At 35.5% G+C, this 23,234-nt stretch overlaps 1 protein-coding gene across 1 annotated transcript in view; it reads right to left on the reverse strand.

Moving 5' to 3' along the window:
• oaf (BRICHOS-like domain-containing protein out at first) overlaps positions 1-19,702 on the reverse strand; it is a 76,969-nt gene extending 57,267 nt beyond the window's left edge. Inside the window, exon 1 of the mRNA XM_090389251.1 lies at positions 19,431-19,702. Within this exon, the coding sequence (XP_090245377.1) occupies positions 19,431-19,652 (222 nt within the window). The 5' untranslated portion in view covers positions 19,653-19,702. The remainder of the gene's footprint in view (positions 1-19,430) is intronic.
• Between the last annotated feature and the right edge of the window lie 3,532 nt (positions 19,703-23,234).

The raw sequence follows: 23,234 nt of genomic DNA on the forward strand, positions 1-23,234 counted from the left end.
AATTTTGCTTAATTGGGACCAAGGACTAACAAAAACACTAGTTTAGAAGAAAAATATTAATAAAATTGCAGTTCTTTATACATATTAATACAAAATATGTATTAAAAAAAACAAATGACACGTAAAAAAGTTATTTCGATGTCGATGGCTTCATAAAATCTAACAAATTCGTCTGACGACACAGCGCGTTCTTTTTTTCACGCAGAATTCCTTCGTAGCAAGCTAATAATTTTTTTATTCCTTGCTTTGTAGCTATAACGCGTTCTTCGTTGGAGTCTATGTTTTCTAAAATTTTTAAGCCCTTTACAGTAAATTGAGCCCTTTTCAATTTTCAACCTGTCAAGTTTGCAATTGTCATGTGCTTTTCGCCGTTGCTTCATTTAGGCCTGTAGCACGTGCAATATCACATGGTCTTTCATTTCGCTCAAAGCGTTCCACAATTTCATATTTTTTCTCTATCGACAGAGGTGGACTGGCCATAAGCCTTACCGGGAAAACCCCTGTGGGCCTGTGCGATTTTGGCCATAAACCATAGTATGAGGCCACTATAAATTTTCCCGGGTAAGAATTTTTGACCCAGTCCGCCTCTGTTTATCGATAATTGCTTTTCTTTTTCTCTCTGAATCTGCAGTGTCTGCACCAGGACGCTTCCTTTTCACACCTTTTAATTAAGTATTTTACTCATTTTTAGGGAATAAAGCACAATTACAAAACGAGGAGGCACGCTTGATACGCATAAACAAAGCTGCGCGCATGTAGCAACTGAATAAACAACACCATAAAGGCAGAGATACACAATTAACACCTCACATTTCTAGGGGTTACTACCATAAAACAATAAAAATCCAGTTGCGTTTCTGCTAGTGAAATCTGTTATAAACTGGTAGTAAACTCCATCTAATTGCATTTGCGATTATACCGATAGCTGGAATTTTGTTGGTTTTTACATTATTATGGTGAAATGTGTTTCCCCTTCACTGATATAAAAAACATAAAAGCAGCAAAGTTGAATTTTGTTCATCTTTCGTTCTCATTCTCCGCCGTCGCACCGTATATCGATAACATATGAAAAACAACCTTGAAGATAGTGGGCGGCAGCGTTGCCAAACGAAAAAAATCAAGAACCGCGTAACTCGGAGTTCGCGTAAGTCGGGGTAGCGTAAGTCGGGGTATTACTGTATGTAGTTGCCTGGATATTAATTGTAAGGATGTGTTTTTATAATAGCACATATTCATTGGTTAGTTTAGGGGGAAAAAATCCAAGTTCCCAAGAAATGAAGTCATGACACCCTAGCCTGGGACTGACTAACTCAATCAGTTTTGGGTCTTTTATCAACTTTTTTTTTTTTTTGTTTTGAAAACATTGATAAAAGGTCCTCCTGTCGAAACCAATTTTAAAACCAGTCTGAGTATACAAGACCTCTTGTATACTCAGAAGACTTGAAGGCATGCCAATATTAAATAATAAAATATATCATAATAAATATTACTACTAATAAAATATTACGATATTTTCTATGAACATACACTGCACATCAGAAAGAAATCAAATGGAGGTTTTTATAATGTAAGTGATTACAATCTTTAAAATTTTTAAATTCATTATAAAACAAAAAAAAAAAATTCTAAACAAAATAGCATCTAGGTAAAAATATGACAAATAGTTATAAATAGGATTATTACAACAAAAATGTACGGCTATAGCCTCAGGTTGTGAAAGAAGTTAACTTACATGCAAGTTAGTGTAGTCACATCATTTCTATATGTAGTTAAGTATAGTTGTAGTTTTTAACTAAGTAGTTAAAAATTGGAATCATTTAAGTATATATCATATTGTGGAATACCTTCACAACGAGTTACCATTATATTGCACTACCTCAAATAAGTAATGCTTCACCACAGGAGAAGACTACTGTTATTTATTCTCAGCAGATACTACCACCCATGGTGGTGATATCTGCTGAGAATTCTTGGTATCCGCCAAGAATAAATAACAATTCCAAGAATTGCCAGTAAGAAATAACAATAGTCTTCTCCTATGGTGAAGCATTACTTATTTGAAGTAATGCAATATCATGGTTAACTCGTTGTGAAGGTATTCACAATATGAGATATACTTAAATGATGCCAATTTTTAACTACCTAGTAGTTGGCTATGTACAGAATAGGATTATGTAAAATTTATTTTGATTTCTGGTTCCTATAGTTAATGTTTTCTTATATAAAATAATAATTGTATCCAGATTAGGATTCTTTGTGTTGTTGTTGTTTTGGTTTTTAGGAGCATTAGCAACTAAGGCCATATTGCTCCGGGATATGCAGTGGTCATTCCCTGACCTTTCTGCATCTTCCGTATTTGGTGGTGAGGGGCTTGAACCCTGGTCTAATCAAGAAGCATGTGATATGCACTACTGCTCCTTCCCACCTGGCTACGGAGGCGCCCGATTCTTTGTGTTCTTACAGTTAACTAATAATTTATTTGAACCAAAAATAAAATTAACAATCATTTTGTGCACTGTTCAATAAAATAATATTAGGGTATCTCAAAAAAGACAGGGCAGTAAAAATTACACCACTCTGGCTTTTATCTATAACATTTGACCCATCTATAAGATGGGTCTTGGAAATGTTCCGATTTTTCTTCAGGGTGCATTTTCTCCAGATAATCTATCTAATTCTTCCTTAAATTTATTCAATCTACTCACTTCCAAGACACCAAATAATAGTTTGTTCCAACATTCAATTACTCTCTGGCTGAAAGCAAATTTTTGCACATCTATCCTATTTCAATTATGTCCCCTTATGCGTGTTGCCCGAGACAGAGTAAGTATTTAGTTTATCCAATCCATTTAAATCCTTAAACACTTCAATCAGGTCTCCTTGCAGTACCTAGTTTCCAGGAGCTGCAATATGAGATTAGACTGGAGAACTTTTGAGCTCCTCTTGTTGATCTTCTCTGCATCTGTTCTTCCAAAAGATCTACATCCTTCCTAAAATGAGACTTCCAAACATGTATGCAGCACTCAAGATAGCCATTAACTTATACAATAAATAATCACCTCTTTGTCCCTTTCTGGAAAAATTTCTCTTTTTAACGTTAACAGAATCCGTTGAGATATCCAAGCAGCCTGCCTGCATTGCTCAGAGAACTTCAGGTTGGAGTGTACAAGGTTTTCCAACATCGTTTTCATTCTCCAATGTTGTTGTTGTTGTTGTTGTTGTTCGGTTTTTTTTTTTTTTAGGAGCATTAGCAACTAAGGCCATATTGCTCCGAAGATATGCGGTGGTCATTCCCTGACCTTTCCGCATCCTCCGATTCTCCAATACACTGATTGTGATACTACCCGACTAGTATGCTGCTACCCAAATGCAGTAATCCCTTGCATTTATCAATGATAAATTCCAAATGCCATTTTTCTGCCTAACTTATCCAAGTGTTGTTAAAAGCAGCATAGCTTGATTACTGTCACTTACCACCCTGTCCATACTTGTATCATATTTAGACATTACTGATGAAGCAGACTGACACAATCAATTTCAGATACTCTTGATCATGTATATATAGAGTATCACACATCTTTTAAATCTCTTACTCCTGTGTTTTAGGCTAAAAAAAAAAAAAAAAAAACACTTGCATACCACTGCATTTACCATATGGATAAGGAACTAAAAAAGTTTGGTTTGTCAAAGAATTAAAAAACAATCTAAATGGAGTGTGCTTTGAATTATTTTTGGCACATATATAGTGCCAGCATAAAAAAAAAAAAATTGGAAAGCGCTACTTTAATCTACAGCAGCAACTTGCTGCTAATGCCACACTACTCCAATTTGTACAACAGTTGTTCATGTGAAAACGTATCAAAAGCTTTACCAAAATCTAAATATATGACGTAAAATTTGAAATAAAAACTTCATTAGAAAAACATGCATTGTGGAAACTGATGGTTGCACTACAAAGCATAACTCTAGTAATGTCCATTTACCTCTTCTTAAATTTTGACAAAAAAAATAAATAAAATTTAAAGCTATTAAAAATGTGTTTATAAAGTTATTTTTCTAAGTTTCATTTCTATATTTCTCTCTTCTGCTACTCAATGCAAAAGCTAAAAAAATATATAGTTTTCTTCAAGATAGTACAGTTACAATTTTTCTGCCACATTGGTCTGTAATAAAATAAGCAAAAGAGCAGAACAGAATATAGCTGAGCCAAGATTCTAAAATGGTAAAATTAGTAAAGCCTTATGTGCAAAGATGAAATATAAAATTAGCAATGCAAATTTCAAAGTATTCACAACCTCCATGGCAATGTGTAGTTTTGCCACTTACACGGAGAGGTCTGGCTTCAAATTCTGTTGAAGAAAGAGGGAATTCTTAAAGGCCACTTCAGTCAGGGCCACAGCTGATCTGAGGCAGGAAGAGTAGCCCCCCCCCCCACACCAACTTCACTGGAACATGAGTTGTACCAGTTTCTCTGCCTGTAAAATGTACAAATCAGCCTACAAAACACAACTGTATAGACATAATACAAAATAAACCAATAAATGGTGTATCGTGAGCTGAGAGCAGTTGATGCACCAAAAATTCCAAATGTTCTTCAAGTCAAGTTGCATGCAATTTGGCAGAGAAAATGAAGAGAAATCATGGCTATGACAGGCACTAAGCAGAGTGGCTATACAGAACAGCTGCAGACATTTGCTATGTAATCCTCCACTGCTAAATTTAAGCACAAGTAATTTCCATCTCAAGGAAATCGTATATGACTGCTTCAAACATGAGAATTTACAGATGACCCCCAAGTTACTACAAGAGCTGTTCAATAAAGAATGATCATAATTTTTCATGAATTGTACTGCTTACTATTTCTAACTAAGCTGCAGAATTTAAGACCAAACCAAGCTGCTTCACATAACAACTGCACATAGTGGTTGACCTTGGTGGTTGGTCAAGTTTATACCTGTTCAGTTTTACCTATGTAACAATGGATGTGATGTGCAAGGAACAATGTGCTGCTCTCAAATTGTTTCTGTCTCAAGAAAATATCAGCTGAAGTATATTTCATGTACTTCAGCTGATATTAAATGTTAAACAAGGCTTATGGTGAATCTACACTTCCATATAGCACAGCTTGCAGATAGTTCACAATGTTTAAAGATGGATGTCATTCAATCACAAAAATCAGCAGTCCTGATGCTCTAACTGCTGTCACCACAGAAACCATAAACGATGCTTCTGTGATCATGGGAGAAGATTGTAGTATAACAGTAAGGCAACTGGCAGAGACACTGAGAATACCAGTAGGGAGCATGAACAATATTCTCCATGGCCATTTGCATATGACATGTTTGTGTACACTGGGTTCCAAGTTGTGGCTTCTGCAGGACAGGTTATGATTATCTCTCTTTTTTTTCTTTTTTTTTTTTTGACATTCAAGGAATGGTTTACCAGCATATTTTGCCACTTTACATGACTGTTACAGGACCTTACTACAGAACTGTAGTGCACACAGGTGGGTAGATGCTGCATCACAAAAATGCGAGACCTCACATTTGCTCATACTGTCATCAAGTACTTAACCAGCATCAGTGTCAAATGTGTTCCTCATCCAACCTACAGCCCTGACCTTGCACCCTGCAATTTTTTTTTAATTTCCAAAGTTAAAGAAGGAGCTTAGAGGAAAACACTTCCAGTAATCAGAAGAAGCTGTAAAGACATCAGAGGAAATTCTCAAACACTTGTCAAAAAACGGTTTTACCATGTTTTTGAAGAATGGCAGAAACACTAGAGTTAGTGCATTTCAACTACTTTGAAAAGGACCATCAAAATATGGATGATTAATAAAGGTATGTTGCAAAAAAAAAAAAAAAAAAAAAAAAAATTATGATCATTCTTTATTGAAGGTTATATGAGAACTGTTCTTAATTCAACAGCCCTCATACAATCTAAGGCAAGGTAAATGTATTGAACTTACATTAAATTTAAAAAAAAATGTTTTTGTTTGCTTTCTGTTTTCTTGTTTTAAAAAATTAATAAAATATTTTATTTACTTAGGAATAGATTACTGCAAAAAATAAGTAGAATAAGTAAATCGCTAAAGGAAACTGATACCAATATATTAAAAGCAGTTGAATTAATATTATTTTTAATAGATACTGCAAGATTTCATAGTAATAAATAAAAATTATGATAATGCAATACAAGCAATAAATTAACAGAGGGCAAAAATAATCAAAATTAAATTCATATAAAAAGAGGAAATTATTATTTTAAAGAATATGGTAATATTTTATATGGAAAAGCAAAAGTTTACAGTAAATACACTTAATATCCAATGCGACAGCATATATTAGAAATAATTAGAAAAAAGTAGAATGTGAAATTCTAAATAACTTTAAAATAAAAAATATAGAATATACAATGACTACTACTAAAGAAAGAATATAAAGTGATACCTAACCTGCCTTTGCTAGTGTGTTATCTGACAAATGCTACTTTTATAAATTTTTCTGTAATATTTTTCGATTTGTAAATGAAATCAAATCTCCAATGTACTTTTGCCTATCAATATTCTCTTAACTGCTTATGCAGTATTTTCCGTTTTCATTTTAATATATAATGAATTGCAAGGCAATTTTTGTGTGGCATTTACCAGATGACAGGCAAGCAAAGGCATTTATGGGGCACCAGTAACGTGTCTAATCTTTTCACTGGCTAAACTTTGTAAAAAGGATAGGTGGAACAGGACCAGGGTATGTCTTCCAGGGGCAAAGGTTGATAACGTTGTAGAGCGGATATCATCTTTTAAGGGCACAAAAGGTGATATAGTTCTACACGTTGGCACTAATGATATTAAGAGTAGGAAACCGGCAGAATTACTTAAGAGGTCACTGTTGAAAAAAAGCCGTGAATTAGGGTTGAATTTGAAAGTGTCTGCAATTCTGCCCAGACACGATAGGAGGAAGTATATGATGAGAGCCTTGTCGATCAATTCCGCCCTGGAAAGATTGTGCAAGGCTCAAGGGATAGAATTTTTTTCAGCCTGGTCTGTACTTGTTAACAGGAGAGACTGCTTCTACAGGGATGGGATACACTTAAATAGAAAGGGTGCAAGAATATTTGCTGATGCTATCAAGGCAGTGTTAGGTGGGTCAGAAAACTGCTAGATTGGGGGGATACAAGGACTAAAAGATTAACAGTAGCTGTAGGCAGAGGTGAAAGTGATTCTTGCACTACTTCTATTGGAATGAGCAGCAGCCTGGAAAATAAGATGCAGGATATTTCAGAGCCTGCTGGAAATCATTGGGGTACAAGTAAACACATGGGTTGTGTTAGGGTAGCTAAGAAAAACAACAGGTGCATGTATACTTGCGTGTACACCAATGCTAGGAGTTTAGTAAATAAATTTGATGTATTTGAGGTATTGCTCAAAACATCAAAGGCAGATATTGTTGGGATTTCAGAGACTTGGTGTCACACAGATATAAGGAATGCAGAACTGGAATTTGGGGAGTACAATGTCTACAGAAAGGATAGACAGGATAGGAAGGGAGGAGGGGTTATGCTATTAGTTAAGAAATACATAAAATACAAGGAAGTGAAGCCAGTCGACATCGCTGGACACTGCAGTGTCAGGTCAGTTTGGTGCGACATAAGCATTGGGAGATCAAAATTGAGAGTAGGAGTGTGCTATAGGCCTAATGACTCTGATGAGTATAATAAGAAACTGTACAGGGAAATAGAGTGGGTCAGTAAATCAGAGAGTCTTATATTGGGGGATTTTAATTTCCCAGATATTGACAGGAATTTGGGGGCTGGTCACTCACACACTAGCAAGGCTTTTGTGAATTTATTGGATGATTGTTTTCTACATCAGCATGTTTGGGAGGCAACTAGAGGGAGTAATACTCTTGATTTGATTATCAGTAGTGATTCTTCATGCATTAAGAATCTGCAGATAAATGAACCACTAGGTGGCAGTGATCACAGTGTGCTGAAGTGGGATTTACTCAAAGAGGTAACTACCATTAGGGGTAAAGGGAAGGGTTATTGCTTTCATAAAGGCGACTACGTGGACTGAGACAGTATTTAAATTCTATACAGTGGGACCAACTGATGATGTTACCAACAGCAAATTCAAAATGGGAAGCATTCAAAGAACTTATCTTGGAAGCTACTAGGCTTTACATACCAACTAAGAAATATTGTTCAAGGTTTAGGCCTAAATGGATGTCAGATGAACTAATGAGACATATGGCAGAGAAGAAAAATGAATGGGATACATACAAATTAACACGTGACACAGAAGCCTATGATAGATACAAGTTGATCTGTAACCAAGATACAAAGGAGGTTAGGCAGGCGAAGGCAGATTACGAGATATCTTTGGCAAGGGATGCAAAGAAAAACAGCAAAGAGTTCTTTACTTATGTAAACTCTAGAAGGAAGGGGATGAATCAGATTGGTCCACTTGATATCGATGGGTCAACTGTTGATGATCCTGCTCAGGTAGCTAACAAACTAAATGAATATTTTCCATCGACATTCACACATGAGGAGTTATTCTATGAGGGGAATGCCAGAGGTGTATTCAACTCTGGCAGTAATCTAGAGAATCTTGTAATCTCTGAGAGTAAAGTGGAGGAGAAATTGTTGAAGATAAACACAAGAAAGGCACCTGGGGTGGATGGAATCTATCCAGTTATATTAAAGGAGGCAGCAAAGGAAGTAAGCAAACCCTTAGCCATAATTATGAGAGCTTCCTTGGACTCAGGGGAGGTACCCATGGACTGGAGATGTGCAAATTTGACCCCAATTCACAAAGGAGGATCAAAGGCTCACACAAGTTTGTTTGTTTGTTTGTTTTAGGGTTTTATGGTGCATTAGCATCTAAGGCTATAATGCGCCAAGTCAAATCTCACACAAGTAATTATAGACCTGGGAGTTTAACTTCTGTTCCCGGAAAATTAATGGAGGCACTGGTTAAAGAAGCAGTGCAGGATCATTTAGACAAGACTTCAGTTATAGCTCGGACACAGCATGGTTTTGTTAAGGGGAAGTCTTGCCTGACCAATTTGATTGGATACTATGATGCAGTCACAAAAGAACTGGATGCAGGGAATAACTTTGATATTATATACTTGGATCTTAGAAAGGCTTTTGATACTGTTGCACATGGAAGACTGCTGCACAAATTGGAGCAGTGTGGCATTGGAGGCAAATTGTGCTATGGACACTGCTTATCGTGGACTAATGTTATTAGTGGAGTCCCTCAGGGTTCAGTATTGGGTCCATTATTGTTTTCTGTATTTATAAATGATATTGATGATGGTATATCAAGCTTAATGTCCAAGTTTGCAGACGATACGAAGGTTGGCAGGGTTGTTAAGAACACTACTGACACTATGCTGCTGCAACAGGATCTGGAAAGGTTGAGCAGATGGGCTGAGAGGTGGCAAATGAAGTTTAACATTGACAAATGTAAAGTACTACATATGGGAAACAGTAACCCCAGAGCAACGTATCAACTCTGTGGTACTACACTGACAATGGTAGAGAATGAAAAGGACCTGGAGGTGGTTGTGCAGGCAGATATGAAGTTCTCTGAGCAGTGCAGACGGGCTGCAAGAGTAGCTCATGGTGTATTGTCAATGATATATAGGAACTTTTCTAGCAGGGATAAGGAGGTGATTATTCCCTTGTATAAGGCAATGGTCAGACCACACCTAGAGTACTGTATACAGGCCTGGAGGCCTCATTTCAAGAAGGATGCAGAGATGCTGGAACGAGTACAGAGAAGGGCAACAAGATTAGTGAATGGAACAAAGGGGTGCTCTTACGAAGAAAGGTTTAAGTTTTGCAAATTACAGTGTCTGGAGACTAGGCACCAGCGAGGTGATCTGATAGAGGTGTATAAAGCCTTGATTGGTTTGAGCATGCTCAATGCTGATGGGATTTTCCCTCTTGCTCAGAATAATCACCTGAGAGGGCATAAATTCAAATTGAGGAAAGACAGATGTAGGATAGACGGGCAGAAATTTGCCTTTAGCCAGCGGGTGGTTGGTTGGTTGGTGGAACAGACTTCCATTCCTTGTCATGGAAGTTGATAGCCTAAATAAGTTTAAGGCTCAGCTGGACAGGTATTTCGAACGAACAGAGGGGTGAAGTGGAAGTGGTTTTTTTTTTTTTTTAATTTATTTATTTTATTTATTTTTTTTTTTTTTTCTGGCCGATGCTGCATAAGCTTGCTTTCTTGCATCAAACGTCTCTACTAATGCTAATGCTAAATGGGAATGCTGACAAAAATACAGACATTAATGCCACGTGAACATCTTTTCAATACAGGATATGAATGACCTTGAAAATTCTAAAAAATAAGTTAAATTTATTATTACTTTCTCTCATTTGTTTTCATTTAATATTTTTAAATTCAGTTTAGAAAATTATAGATGAGAGTTCAAGTCAATAAAAAAAGCTAAAAATTAATTTTTTTTATAATTACAAGAAAAAAAGGTTATCACACAGATGCTATGTGACTTTCATTGTTAAACTGAAGGCATGAGTGAGAGAAATTTAGATGCACCTTAAGTAAACTGAGGTACTGTGGAAAGAACTGTCAAAATTATAACTTTAAAAATTGCAAAAATGAGAATTGGATGTTTCACCCTTGAAACCTTTTCAGCAAGCAGTGCACAATATAAAAAAGTTACAAAACACAATATTATGATGATGCAATACATGAAATAAGTTAACAAAGATGGAAATTAGTCACAAATTATCAAAAAATTTGAAGCTATTAATGCTATCAGAGTGATAACATTAAGTTTTCAAAAGTGGAAACATTGGATAGTATCACCTCAGAAATCCTTTTCAACGTGTAAGAAGTAGCATGCAACATATATGTAGACAGATTGTTATAAAACCAAAAATACAGAATACATATTATTTTCTAGTTTCATATCGAGTTGTCTCATCACCAGAATAGTGATGAGACAACTCAATATGAAACTAGAAACAAGTTGTCTAGGGATGTTCTTGTGTAGCAATGCTATACAACAAGGGCTATCCAGTTTGCAGTATCTGTTGAAATATTATAAACAATAAATGGAAACAGTATTAGTAGCAAATGAAACAAATTTATATGGCATCAACCAAAAAAAAAAAAAACAACTTCCCACATCATCTGTCCATCCCTCCCTCTAATAATTTGTTTAGTTGTTCCTTAAATTTATTTAAACTACCACTTCCACAACAAGGTAAGAGTTTGTCCCAACAGTCAACAACCTAAGGTCCAAATTTTTTACACATTTCCACATATCTAGCCTGCAACCATCCTTTAGCATTAGCAGAGGCATATGATGCAAGAAAGCAAGCTTATGTAGCATCAGCCAAAAAAAAAAAAAACTTCCACTTCACCCCTCCGTTCGTTCGAATCAATTCCGTTCCTTCCTCAATTTAAATTTATTTCTCTTCATGTGTATGCACAAGAGTAAGGATACCATCGGCATTTAGCTCAATCAATCCATTCAAAACCTTAAACACCTCAATCAGATCTCAGAGATGCATGGTTTACAGATGTTGCAACACTGGAGAGACCTTTATGTTTCTTCAGCAGCGGCCAATTTTTTGGTGGGGGGGAGGGTCACATCAACTACTTTGGTTTTAGTATGCCAGTTCATATGGTGTATTAATTCATATAACATTTTTCTTTATTTCTGTAATCTGTTAATACAGGATTAACAGATAATAAACTGAAAACGCCTAATACAACTTATGGGAAGCCGTCCTTCCACTAGAGATAGAATGCCCAACAGATGATGATAGAAGTCACCATGTGATGGGCAGAGTTGTTTCCACATTGGGCTACCTGTGACTCTGCTCAAATCTATCTAATCACAGTATTCTATATTTTGGATTATATAACCATCTACATAAACATTGTCTGATGCATTTTGCATGTTTAAAACAATTTATAAAGTGACACTAACCAGTGTTCCCACTTTTGAAGGGGAAATTGAAATGGGGGGAAGCCTTTAAGAGCAGAAGGATTCTTATGTTTAGCATGAGTAAAGAGTTTATACATTGTGGAAAATCAATGGGAAAGAAATCAGCTGCAAAAAAATGGTTAGAAAAATAGGTAAGAAAATTCTGGGATAGAAAAATATGTAAGGAAATTTTGGGATATAGAAACACTTTATTAAACCTTCAATAGTTGCATGGTTTCTCTTAGCACCACTGGTAATATGAATGACTATTATTCTCCAATGTAAAAATCCATTTTTATTAATATTAGCCATATGCTGCACCAGACAAAAAAAATTTCCGAGTTACCCTGTGAGAGAGAGAGAGAGACAGAAGTAGAAAGGAATCACCAAGAAAGAGAAGAATGATGATATCCAGCTCAGGACCCTGGGTGTGCCAAGCCCATACTCACCAGATGTGAGCCCTGAGGTTAGATGCTTGCAATTTTTTTTATTTTTAATCTCATAACAGCCATTCTTGATAATCTATTCAGAAACATTATAAACAGCTTTTGAGTTTCTGAGAGAAAAAGTGCAGTCATAAATAATTAACTCATTTGAAAATCAACATTTTTTTTGGTGCACTGTTACTTATTTTTAGGTGTAGGCTACTTTTTGTCACATTTAAGATGAAAATTTTCAAGGTGATATTAAAATTGTACCCATAAGCATTATCATTTAAATTGTCCTCAGTATGGTCTAAAAATATCACAGGCATACTTTTGAAACAAACAAATTGATTTTATTTGAAGAATAAATTTAAATTTTTACTAATTAACTGCTTTGTTCTTAATGGGAAGGTTGTTCTATGTCTTCAATTTGGTCTAAAAATGTCACTTGTGTACTTATGAAACAAATGTAAGCTAATTTTATATGAAAAAACAATACAAAAACAATGGTTGTGAGCATGAGGAGATGCAACATAATTGCCCTTGTACACCTAAACATGTGTACCAGAGAGTTTTAATTTATTTCTAGCATTTATTCCAACAAACCAAATAAACTCTGAGAAGTTCCATGAAGTTTTCTGAACAGTGCACAGCTCATGGAAAGATGTAGGAAGTGAGGAGTATTAATAAATTTAATGAAGATTGGACAAATTGTTGGATGGGATGGATAATTTGTGGATAACATGTGGCGTGGATAATTTTTTGTTTAACTGATGCTGTATAAACTTGTTTCTTGCATCATTTTGACACCACTGATACTAATCAATCATGCACTTGTTCGTGTCTTTTTTTTTTTTTTTCCTTTTAATGTGTCCACTCCAGAAGTTAATGTCAGCGTTATACGCATCCATATTTTGGAATGGAATTCACTGCAAAACTAAGGTGTACAAATAATTCTACTTGAAAATGAACCTATGTAGTGCTTGTATATGTTGAACACATTTTAGTTTTAAAAACTGTATGGTTAAACTTCACTAATTCAGTCTGCTTATTTTTTATGTATATATTTTATTTATGCATAATGGAGATTTTTATAAACAAGAATTTGATGATATGATTTTGAACTTTTTTTTTTTTTTTAATGATTTCACAATCACCTTGTTAAAAAAAAAATTAAAAACATTCAAAAGGGAAAAAAAATAAAATGGAAATGGAAGTATTAAAGCACTATTACTGCTAAATAATACACCTGCACATCCTTTTGCTGAAATTTTATCAAGAAAGTGACAATGTCAAGTGCCTTTTCTTATCTTTTCCGCGAGGAAACCTGATTGAAATCCTTAAATAGGTTGAGTTATCTAATGCTGATAGCATCCTTACTCTCTCTCTTTCAGATGACACATATAACAACATGAATTTAATTGAAAAAGGATGGTTGTGGATGTTAAAAAATTTCCTTTCAGCCAGAGAGCATTAGTAGAGATGCAAGAAAGCAAGCTTATGTAGCATCAGCCCTCCCTCAAAAAAAAACATCCCCATTTTACCCATCAAATTAACTCAAATGCTTGTCTAGTTCTGCCTTAAAGTTATTTAAGTTTTCAACCTCCACTACAATAGATGAAAGTTTGTTCAACTATCAACCATCTGCTGGCTAAAGGAAAATTTCCACACATCTATTCTATAATTGTCTTTCCTCAATTTGAATTTATGTCACCTCAGATGAGTAGCCTGAGCAAGAGGAAGATTCCCTAACTGATTGTTCAAAAAAACTTCCACAGGTGGTGTGTAGTTTGAATGAATTTAAGAGGATTGAACAATCGGTTAGGGATTAGAAGAGATGGGCAAACAGAGTGAGTACTTTTTTTTTTTATTGGGTGATCCTATATAAGCTTGCTACCCTGCATCATTTGTCTACTATTAATACTAATCTCCCAATACCATAGCACTCATACAATTTTCTGGGGATCAGGGAATTGTATCAGCCCTGACATAAAAAGAAAACAGTTACAGAGCACCTGATTTTCTCTTCATCTTTTTTTTTTGGCATTTTAATAATTGCTAAAAACATGTGCAGGACATAAGAAGGGAAAGACAGTGGCCAACATTAAAATTTATGACAAAATGTGCTATTTGCAATTGAACTGCAATATGAAATGAAGTAAAGCAGAGTACAATCTTAAATGCATGGAAAAGCTACCAATTAGTGATGATGTTCTCATTGATTTAGAATATGATCAAAGATAAACTTTCAAGATGTATTGTGTAATTGTTTGATTTGATTTTTATGCCACATGAATTGCATAACTGTGGTAAAAGGGATATAACAACCTATAACATTAATTTGGGGGATATAACAACATGCTGGATGAAGGAGAGATGAATAAATTATGAAATGGCAACACAGAAGATTACACAACAGAAAATTTTTGCAATTTCTTTGAAAAAGAAATATGAATTAACCTTTGGCATGCCAAATTCAACAGCAGATGCTCATGAATTTTATACACCAGGGAACCTTTTTGATGAGCATAGCACCATAAAGGTTTTTTTTTTCCAAATGAAAATAATATAAATGAACACCATATCATAATTCAGGTTTTTACTGCAGACAGGTTATTTACGTTCTTCTGTTTTCAGTGTAAATAAAATATATGCGGTGTCAGCCAATTGGCTTAAAAATTGTATAATTCATGTTCTTTGTATTCAATTTTGTTTTATATTTAAACATTTTTTTTCTCCCACGATGGTATACTCCACCTTGTCGTGGTGAGGGGGCTTACATGTCCCAATGACCTGGAGAGCTAAGTCAGCAGTAGCTTAGCTACTGGTCTGGTAGGGCCTCCCAAGCCGGACAGGTCAAATGGTAGGGGCACCAGACTAAGAGAGATACCCTGGTCCTCCAGGTTGGGGGTTGCTGCAACAGGCTAGCTCCTCGTTCAGTGTAAAAAATACACAAATGCTAAACGACCTAACAAGTGGAAATGAAAATGGACTGCACTTTCAGAAACGACTCATCAAAAGGAAAATGATCTTGAGATGCTGGAATATTCAAGGTCTTTCAACTAAAAGAAACTTTCTTGTGGATGAACTGCAAAAATTCAATTCAGACATTGTTGTGTTATTGGAGACAAAGAAAAAGGGATGAGGAGAGGAAATAATGGGAGAATACTACCATTTTTGGAGTGGAGTCAATAAGAGTGAAAGAGCAAGAGCAGGAGTTTCTATTGCAGTTAAAAAGAAATTGAGACATAACATCAAAAACTGGCAATTTATTAATAAAAGAATGATCTCATTTGATCTGACAACGTAAGGGAGAGAAATATGTATTTTGGGAATATATGTCCCAACTAATGACACCGCTGATATCTTGAAGGATGAATTTTGGGAGGATCTGAGAGAACCAATATAAAAAATTCCTAAGAACAAAGATATTTTTAATGGAGGATTTCAATGCAAGAGTAGGAACTGAGCAAAATAGCAAAGTTATTGGAAGATTCGGAGAGAAAGAGAGGAATGACAACGAAGATAGACTATTCAATCTTTGTGAACAGTTCGACTTGAGAATAAACAACACATTTTTCCAACACAAGGGTATCCATAAATATACTTGGTTGCAGGAGACGACAAATTAGATCAGTAATAGATTACAGAATTACAAAACATTCAGGTACATACGTAGTGAAAGATGTCAGAGTTTACAGAGAAGTCAAATGTGGATCTGACTATTTTCTTGTTAAAACAACACTGAGGTGGAACTGGATTAAGAAAATATGAGTGGGCAACCAACTATACAAGTGGATCAATTCAACGTTGAACTACTTCAGGATGACAGCATCAACTTCACCCGGAGTTGGATGCTGCAATTAACATAGAGATAGAAGGTAATACTGAAGAAATTAATTAATATTTTAAAAATACTATAAAAAAAAGATAGCTCATGAAATCCAAGGTAAAAAGAAGAGCCAAGGACTAAAAAAGACCTGGATTACAGAGAATGTAAGAGCTGCTGTAGAGGAAAAGAAACTTGCATATAGGTACAGTTATGTTGAAAAGAAGAAAATAGCCAATCGGTTGGTAGTAGAAGCAAAAATTTAAGAATGGGAAAGGAAGTGTGTGTGACTATTAATAGCAAATTGGCTTCAAGTGATCAGCAGAATTGTGGAAGGTTCTTAAAGACTTGAGAAAATAGAATAAACACAATGCTGGTTTGCAATTAATACCTTTGAAAGATTGGATGAAGTACTATTAAGGACTTTTAAAAGAAGACCAGGAAGAGTTCAAGATGGTGCAGGATTTTGGTATGGAAGACTTGGGCTTAAAAGTTTCTATTAGGGAAGTGGAACTCTTACTAAAGGAAGGAAGGAATGGCAAATCACTTGGACTTGGAGTTTATATGGAACTTCTGAGATAAGGATCAAGAGGAGTGGCTGTTTTAATATAAAAACTGTTAAATGGTATACTGAGAGGAGAAGAAATATCAAAAGAAAATGACAACAGGATATATTACATCAATTTATAAGAAGGGCGATCGGAAAAGCTGTTCAAATTGCAGAGGAATATGTGTCCTGAACCCGCTGTTAAAGATTTTTGGAAAATGGATCAGGAACCATTTAGAAGCCTGAATCGAGGTGTCAGAAGAAAAGTGGAGAGGAACAAAGTCTATACATGACCGGGAGGTCATGTATAGACCATATCTCAACAGTACAACAGATCCTTCAAAAATGTCAATCGAAAGGAAAAGAAATCTTTATGATTTTCATTGACCTTGAAAAGGCATATGACAGTGTTCCAAGAAAACTGTTATGGGAAGCACTGAAAGAGGCAAATATTGGTGGACAATTGATTAACATTATTAAACCCAGGGGCTCACATCTGGTGAGTATGGGCTTGGCACACCCAGGGTCCTGAACTGGATATCATCATTCTTCTCTTTCTTGGTGATTTCCTTCTACTTCTCTCTCTCTCTCTCTCTCTCTCTCTCTCTCTCTCAAGGTAACTCAATTTTTTTTTTTTTTTTTGGCTGGTGCAGCATAAGCCTCAGGCTTCCTTGCACCATATGGCTAATAATAATAATAAGACAATTTACAGGATTAATAGATGTAGAATCAAAGGGCTTATTACAAGGCTGTTGCATGTCACTAACACTTTTCAAAATTTATATCGACATCTGCCTAAGATCCTGGTCAAAAAAATGCAATAAAATGGGATTGCCAATCAATAAGAACATCTATATTCACAATTTCCTTTTTTCAGACGATCAGGTGGTGATAGTACAAGACTTCAAAGATGCATATCATAAATTGTTTGAGAAATATAAACGATGGGGTCTAAAAATCAATTTTAGCAAGACTGAAATGTTGTCTTTAGGATCAGGACACATTCTAAATAGTGAAGGTTTTAAAATCAAACAAGTCGATAAATTCAAATATTTGGGATCAATCTTACAATGTGACGGATCATCCCAAGCAGAGATCAACAACAGAATTGCAGACAGCAGAAAGGCTACCAGCATGTTAAATTCTGTTCTATGGAGCAGAAATATTCTAAATAAAACAAAGAAACTTATATTTCAAATGATTGTACAAAGTCTTTTATTGTATGGAGCAGAAACCTGGATGTTGAATAGGCAAGGGAAAACAAATTTCTCTCCACAGAAATGGATTTTTGGAGATGCTCGGCAAGAACTTCTAGAAGAGACAGAAATCGGTATGAAGACATAAAAGAGAAAATGGAATTGAAAAAGAATATTATTGATACTATCAAAGAAAAGCATTTAACATGGTACGGACATGTAAAATGGATGCAAGAACCCAGATATCCAAGGCTATTATGGAATGGATATCTCCAAGAAAAAAGGAAGACCTAGGAGGACATGGATGGATGGATGGAGTACAGGAGTGCATGACAGCCCGAGGTTTAACCAACCAAAGCACCTTGAACTGCACATTTTGGCGAGAAAAAAATTCCTACCAAAAAATAACTTGTGGGCTGAGGAAACCCATTGTAAATGGAAACACTCCTCTTGAAGAAAGTGAAGAGGCTTGTTTTTATGAAACTATTTATATATCATTATATTCTATACTCTAAACTTTTCACTATTTCAGGCTCTTCTTTATCTATAAGTTCAAATAACTCAGCTACTAAGAGTAGCAAATATTTTCCAATTTTGTAAAAATTAAATTATTTTTATATTACTAAAATATATGAAGCCTTCACTATCATGCCTATTTATGAGAGTGGATCTCATGTTTACACTTTTGGTGAGTATGGCAACATATCTATTCCATTAGTGTTGAAATTACAAGTAATCACTTTTAAAAGGAAGCACTAATTGCAGGGAGATGGCTGTGATCCTCATTTAAAGTACATGAATACTAGCTAAAAGATCAAGCCTACAAAAAAAAAAATGTCCATCCCACTGTTAACTGTTATTTCTGCTGCAATCAAAACAGTTACAACAAACTCTTCGGGCAGTGGTGGCTTTCCAAATTAAGAATGATAATTTATTTTTTAACCCCTGGTCTTATGGTAATGAAAAGCTATACTGCAATGCACACACTGCACATGTTGTAACAATAAACATTTCTGAAGTATATTTCGGTTTGTAATTTCTGCGTATTTCGTACACACATTTTATATAACTGCACTCAGATATTAAATACTGAGAATTGATTCTGGACTATTATGCTGTAAATTTCAGGTGAACAAATCAATGAAAGCAAAAGTCTAATTTTATAAAGTTAAATTCCTTATACCTGTTGTGCTACTTGCTGGAAATAAGAACAATCAATGTGTGCAATGCCATATATCTTTAAGAAGCGGTCGTTATAACATGTTTTTACTAAATACCTCGTAATAGGAATTGCCTTTAAATTGTTAAAATATTTACATATTACATCACACAATTAACCAAATGCGACTATCAGGAAACCCTTTTATTTCTTCAAAAATCAAGGCATGCAACTTGGTCTTCAATTTTTTTTTTGGTATTCCTTTTTCAATTTGTAAGTGTCAATAAAGATCTTACCGATCTGAAGTCAATAAACTGTGTAATGAGTGTTCCTTCAGGTCGTTGAAATTCTAAGGTAATTGTAACTTCACTTGTATTGGCTGTAATCGTTTCCTGGAGGATATCGCCTCCTTGATTTTTAACATTGATTACAAGTTGGCACTCTATCTTCTCTACAAAAACTATATACCATAAAACAGCAATTAAAAGACTAAAGCAAAAATAACACGAATGTAACATGTCGGTTTAATTTTCATGAATATTATATCATATTTATGTAAAAGCCGGTTTTGCCGTTAACTTCTTCATACAAAGATGGCTGATCAAAAAAATTAAGAAACAAAGTAAAATACATCGGCGAAATTCGGTAACCACAATGTAGCACAAATAAAAAACAATCCATTTTCAGCTCCACGCCCTCACCACGCAGCCATCTTAACCAAATAAACTCTCGTTCTCAGAAGCGACATTTTCTGCGAGGTAAGCTTACTAAAATCACGTGCTGTAGTGAAAACAAGTTAAATACAGTAAACACTCCCTTTAACAAACCTCAATCCAACGTATTTCAAAAGCAATGGACAAAGTCCACATTGTATATTTTCGATGTGTGACATTCTGTCTCGGTCGGTTCACAGTCATTGAAGCAGTCGTTTAAAATACATCGTAAATCTGTGGTATTTAATGTAAGTCTGATGGCATTTAGCAGAATCTGATCGGGATGGTTTACAAAGCTGTTTACATTTCTCGTTATTATGAAACACTGCAAACAAGTCGAAATTCATATTTTAAAAAAAAAAAAAAAAAAGTCCAGTATTTATATGGGAAAAAAAGTGGCTAGTACCAATGAGAGCAAGTATAGCGTACTACAACAGTGATCCCCAATTTTTTTTTTTTTTTTTGATCACGCGTCCCTGTGTTAGTAAAAACAAGCAGCACGCACACCATGACATAGGTAATATTTATTTATATACAAGTATACATATTTTGAATAGAATACTAAGAAAGTGGAAACAAGAAGGCAGAAAAATGGGAAAAAATTATTGTTTATTAAAAAAAAAAAAGAAAGGGGAATAAAAGCTTCTCTCTTTTTTTTTTTTTTTTTTTTCACTATATAGATTAGCATCAGCATTAGCAAAGGCACATAATGCAAGAAAGCAAGCTTATCTAGCATCAGCCAAAAAAAATCCTTTATTTCACCCAATCCACTCGCTCCAAATGTTTGTCAAGTTCTGCCTTGAAAACATGTAAACATGAAGTGAAAAAAAAACCCGATAGTATTCATCGCAAAAATGCACAAAAATATAAACTGAAACAAAAGTAGATTAAAATTTAAAAAATAACAATATGCGAGCAGTGTGATTGAATATTTTTCATTATTTATAAATATCTTAGTTTGACATTTTGTGATACTGCGATTCAAAGGTCTGGTTCCAAGTTCAGTTTATTTCGATACTATATGGATAAATGGAATCAAAACCTATTGATATTCTTCATTTTAAAGATTTCCAAAATGGTCAGAAAATACTGTTTCCAATTTTTGTAAGCGTTCAAGCAACAGTTTTAATAGATGTTTTTTGTTCAGTTTATTTCGATACTTGGTTTTAATGTCTGTCATATCTGAAAAAAGTCACCTCACATAGGTAGGAATGCATCGTTGGCTGCTCTTACCAAGTCAAGGTACACAGTTTTTCAATACTATCAACCAATTGCGCAAAGGTTTTTGTTGAAATTCAGCTCGTAAATTTCCATCTTCATTGATGACAATCAGTTTTGGGCAGATGTTGAATTTTTACGTTTTCAAAAAATGGAATCATAACCTATTGATATTCTTCGATTGAAAGATTTCCAAACTGGTCAGAAAATACTGTTTTCAATTTTTGCTGGTGTGAAAGTACAAGTTTTTATGAGTGACACACTAATATCGAAAAAATCACATAGCGATGTAAATATTTCCAAACATCCTTTTTTAAAATGCTCTCTTCATGACACGAATTTCTTTCGAAAAGCAGTTACTTTCTCATACATAATGTTAAAACGTCACCTTTACCTTGAAGGGAAAGATTAAATGTGATAATGTTTTTGAAAATGTCTGCTAGAGAGAAAAATACAGTACTACTAAGAGAAAAATCATCTATAAGTTCGACAACTATATTAAGTACTTTACCGTGAAATAACCAACCAACCTCTGTGGTACAAAAGATTTTCATTGTTAGTGCCCATCTCATTAAAAAATATTGCAAAGATTCTACTATTTAAAGATCTTTTTTTTTTTTTCATAAAATTAACCACATTGATCACATCTTGGACAATTTTATGTACTTTTGGCTTCAATTTGCTGCAGTAGCATGCCTATGGATAATGTAATGAATAAATTTCACATGTATACACAGATATATTTCACATGTAAACATCTGTACTTTCATCCAACTCTATAGTAAATTGCTCAAATAGAATAATTTGTTCTATTACTTTATATATTCAGCAGTGCTACCCTCGCTTCTAAAGCGAGGGCAGCGTGGTTTTTTCTCCAGGAAGCTCAGGCTTTTCGTGCAGCAAACAAAAAAACCAACCACAGAACACATGAAATTTACAGACAATATACACAGAGATATGGCCTTAGTCGCTGATGCTCCTAAAACCCTACTAGTACAAAAAAAAAAACTACTGCAACAGCACCCCACTTAGACCCTGAACATTGAATGGACAGAAATCATGAGATACCTATCTAGTAACGGGTAGGCCCACCTTTCTCCAGGATAAGGACAGATCACACGGGGAAGCATTGAGTCCACTTGTTCACGAAAGCGTTACACATGTATTTCCATCCATGCTTGCTGCACCGCTCTCCATAATTTAGTCGCATTCCTGGGTGGAGAATCCAAAGCTCGAACGGACCTTTCCACAGCATCCTAAAGATGCTCCACAGGGTTCGTGTCCGGTGAACGGAGAAGCCATTCCATGGTGGTAAAATCTTCAGAATGCTCTTCGAACCATGTTCTAGTCACCACGATGACCATGAAGGGATACAGATGGTCTGCAAGGATGGACACATAACCTAGACTGTTCAGAGATGCGTCTAGATGTGCCAGTTGAACATGCTCTAGTTCGACTGTCCACCTGCCTGAAGTTCCTTGTTAACATGACGGGTACATAGCTTCGTGCGGTTTTCGGCAGATATCCACTTTCCCGTCCGCTCGAAATATTTGAAAACGGAATTATCGGACCGAAAGACCCGTCTCCAAGTTCCAGTGCCAATGTTCTTTCGTCCAGTTCAGACATAGAGTCCTGTGTCGTGGTGTTAAAAATTGGACTCTGGTGGGTCGAGCCTATTGTGGTTAATGATTGCTTGATGGTCTTGGTGGAGACGTTTCTGGAACCTCCCTCATTGAATTCGGTGTGATTTGTGCCACTGTCACTCTCCAGTTGGCTAAAACAATGCAAGACACACCTCGACAGCCACGTTCATCCACCACCTTTCTCCGCCTGCCCACAGCGCTGTCCGATGTACTCTTGATACTGCCGAACGAGGATAGTGCAATTTCTGTACCACCTCTGCAATAGTGGGTGCCGACGCATGCATCACTCTATTGCGGAGGTGTGCCATTTCTGTACCACCACTGCAATAGAGTGATGCGTGTGTCGGGCACCCACTGTCATCCTTCTGTCAAAGTCAGTTAACTCACGACGTTTCTTCATACTGACATTGAATTACCGTCTACGTGAAAGCAGTGATGCAGTTTATCTATATACCTGCCAAGCGGTGGGTTCGTCCACTAGCGACAGGGGTGACAGCTTCGCGTTGCGCAGGAACCAGATATCCCA

Source organism: Mastigoproctus giganteus, chromosome 14 (assembly GCF_048544385.1).
Source record: "Mastigoproctus giganteus isolate SK-2022 chromosome 14, ASM4854438v1, whole genome shotgun sequence".
Taxonomy (NCBI): domain Eukaryota; kingdom Metazoa; phylum Arthropoda; class Arachnida; order Uropygi; family Thelyphonidae; genus Mastigoproctus; species Mastigoproctus giganteus.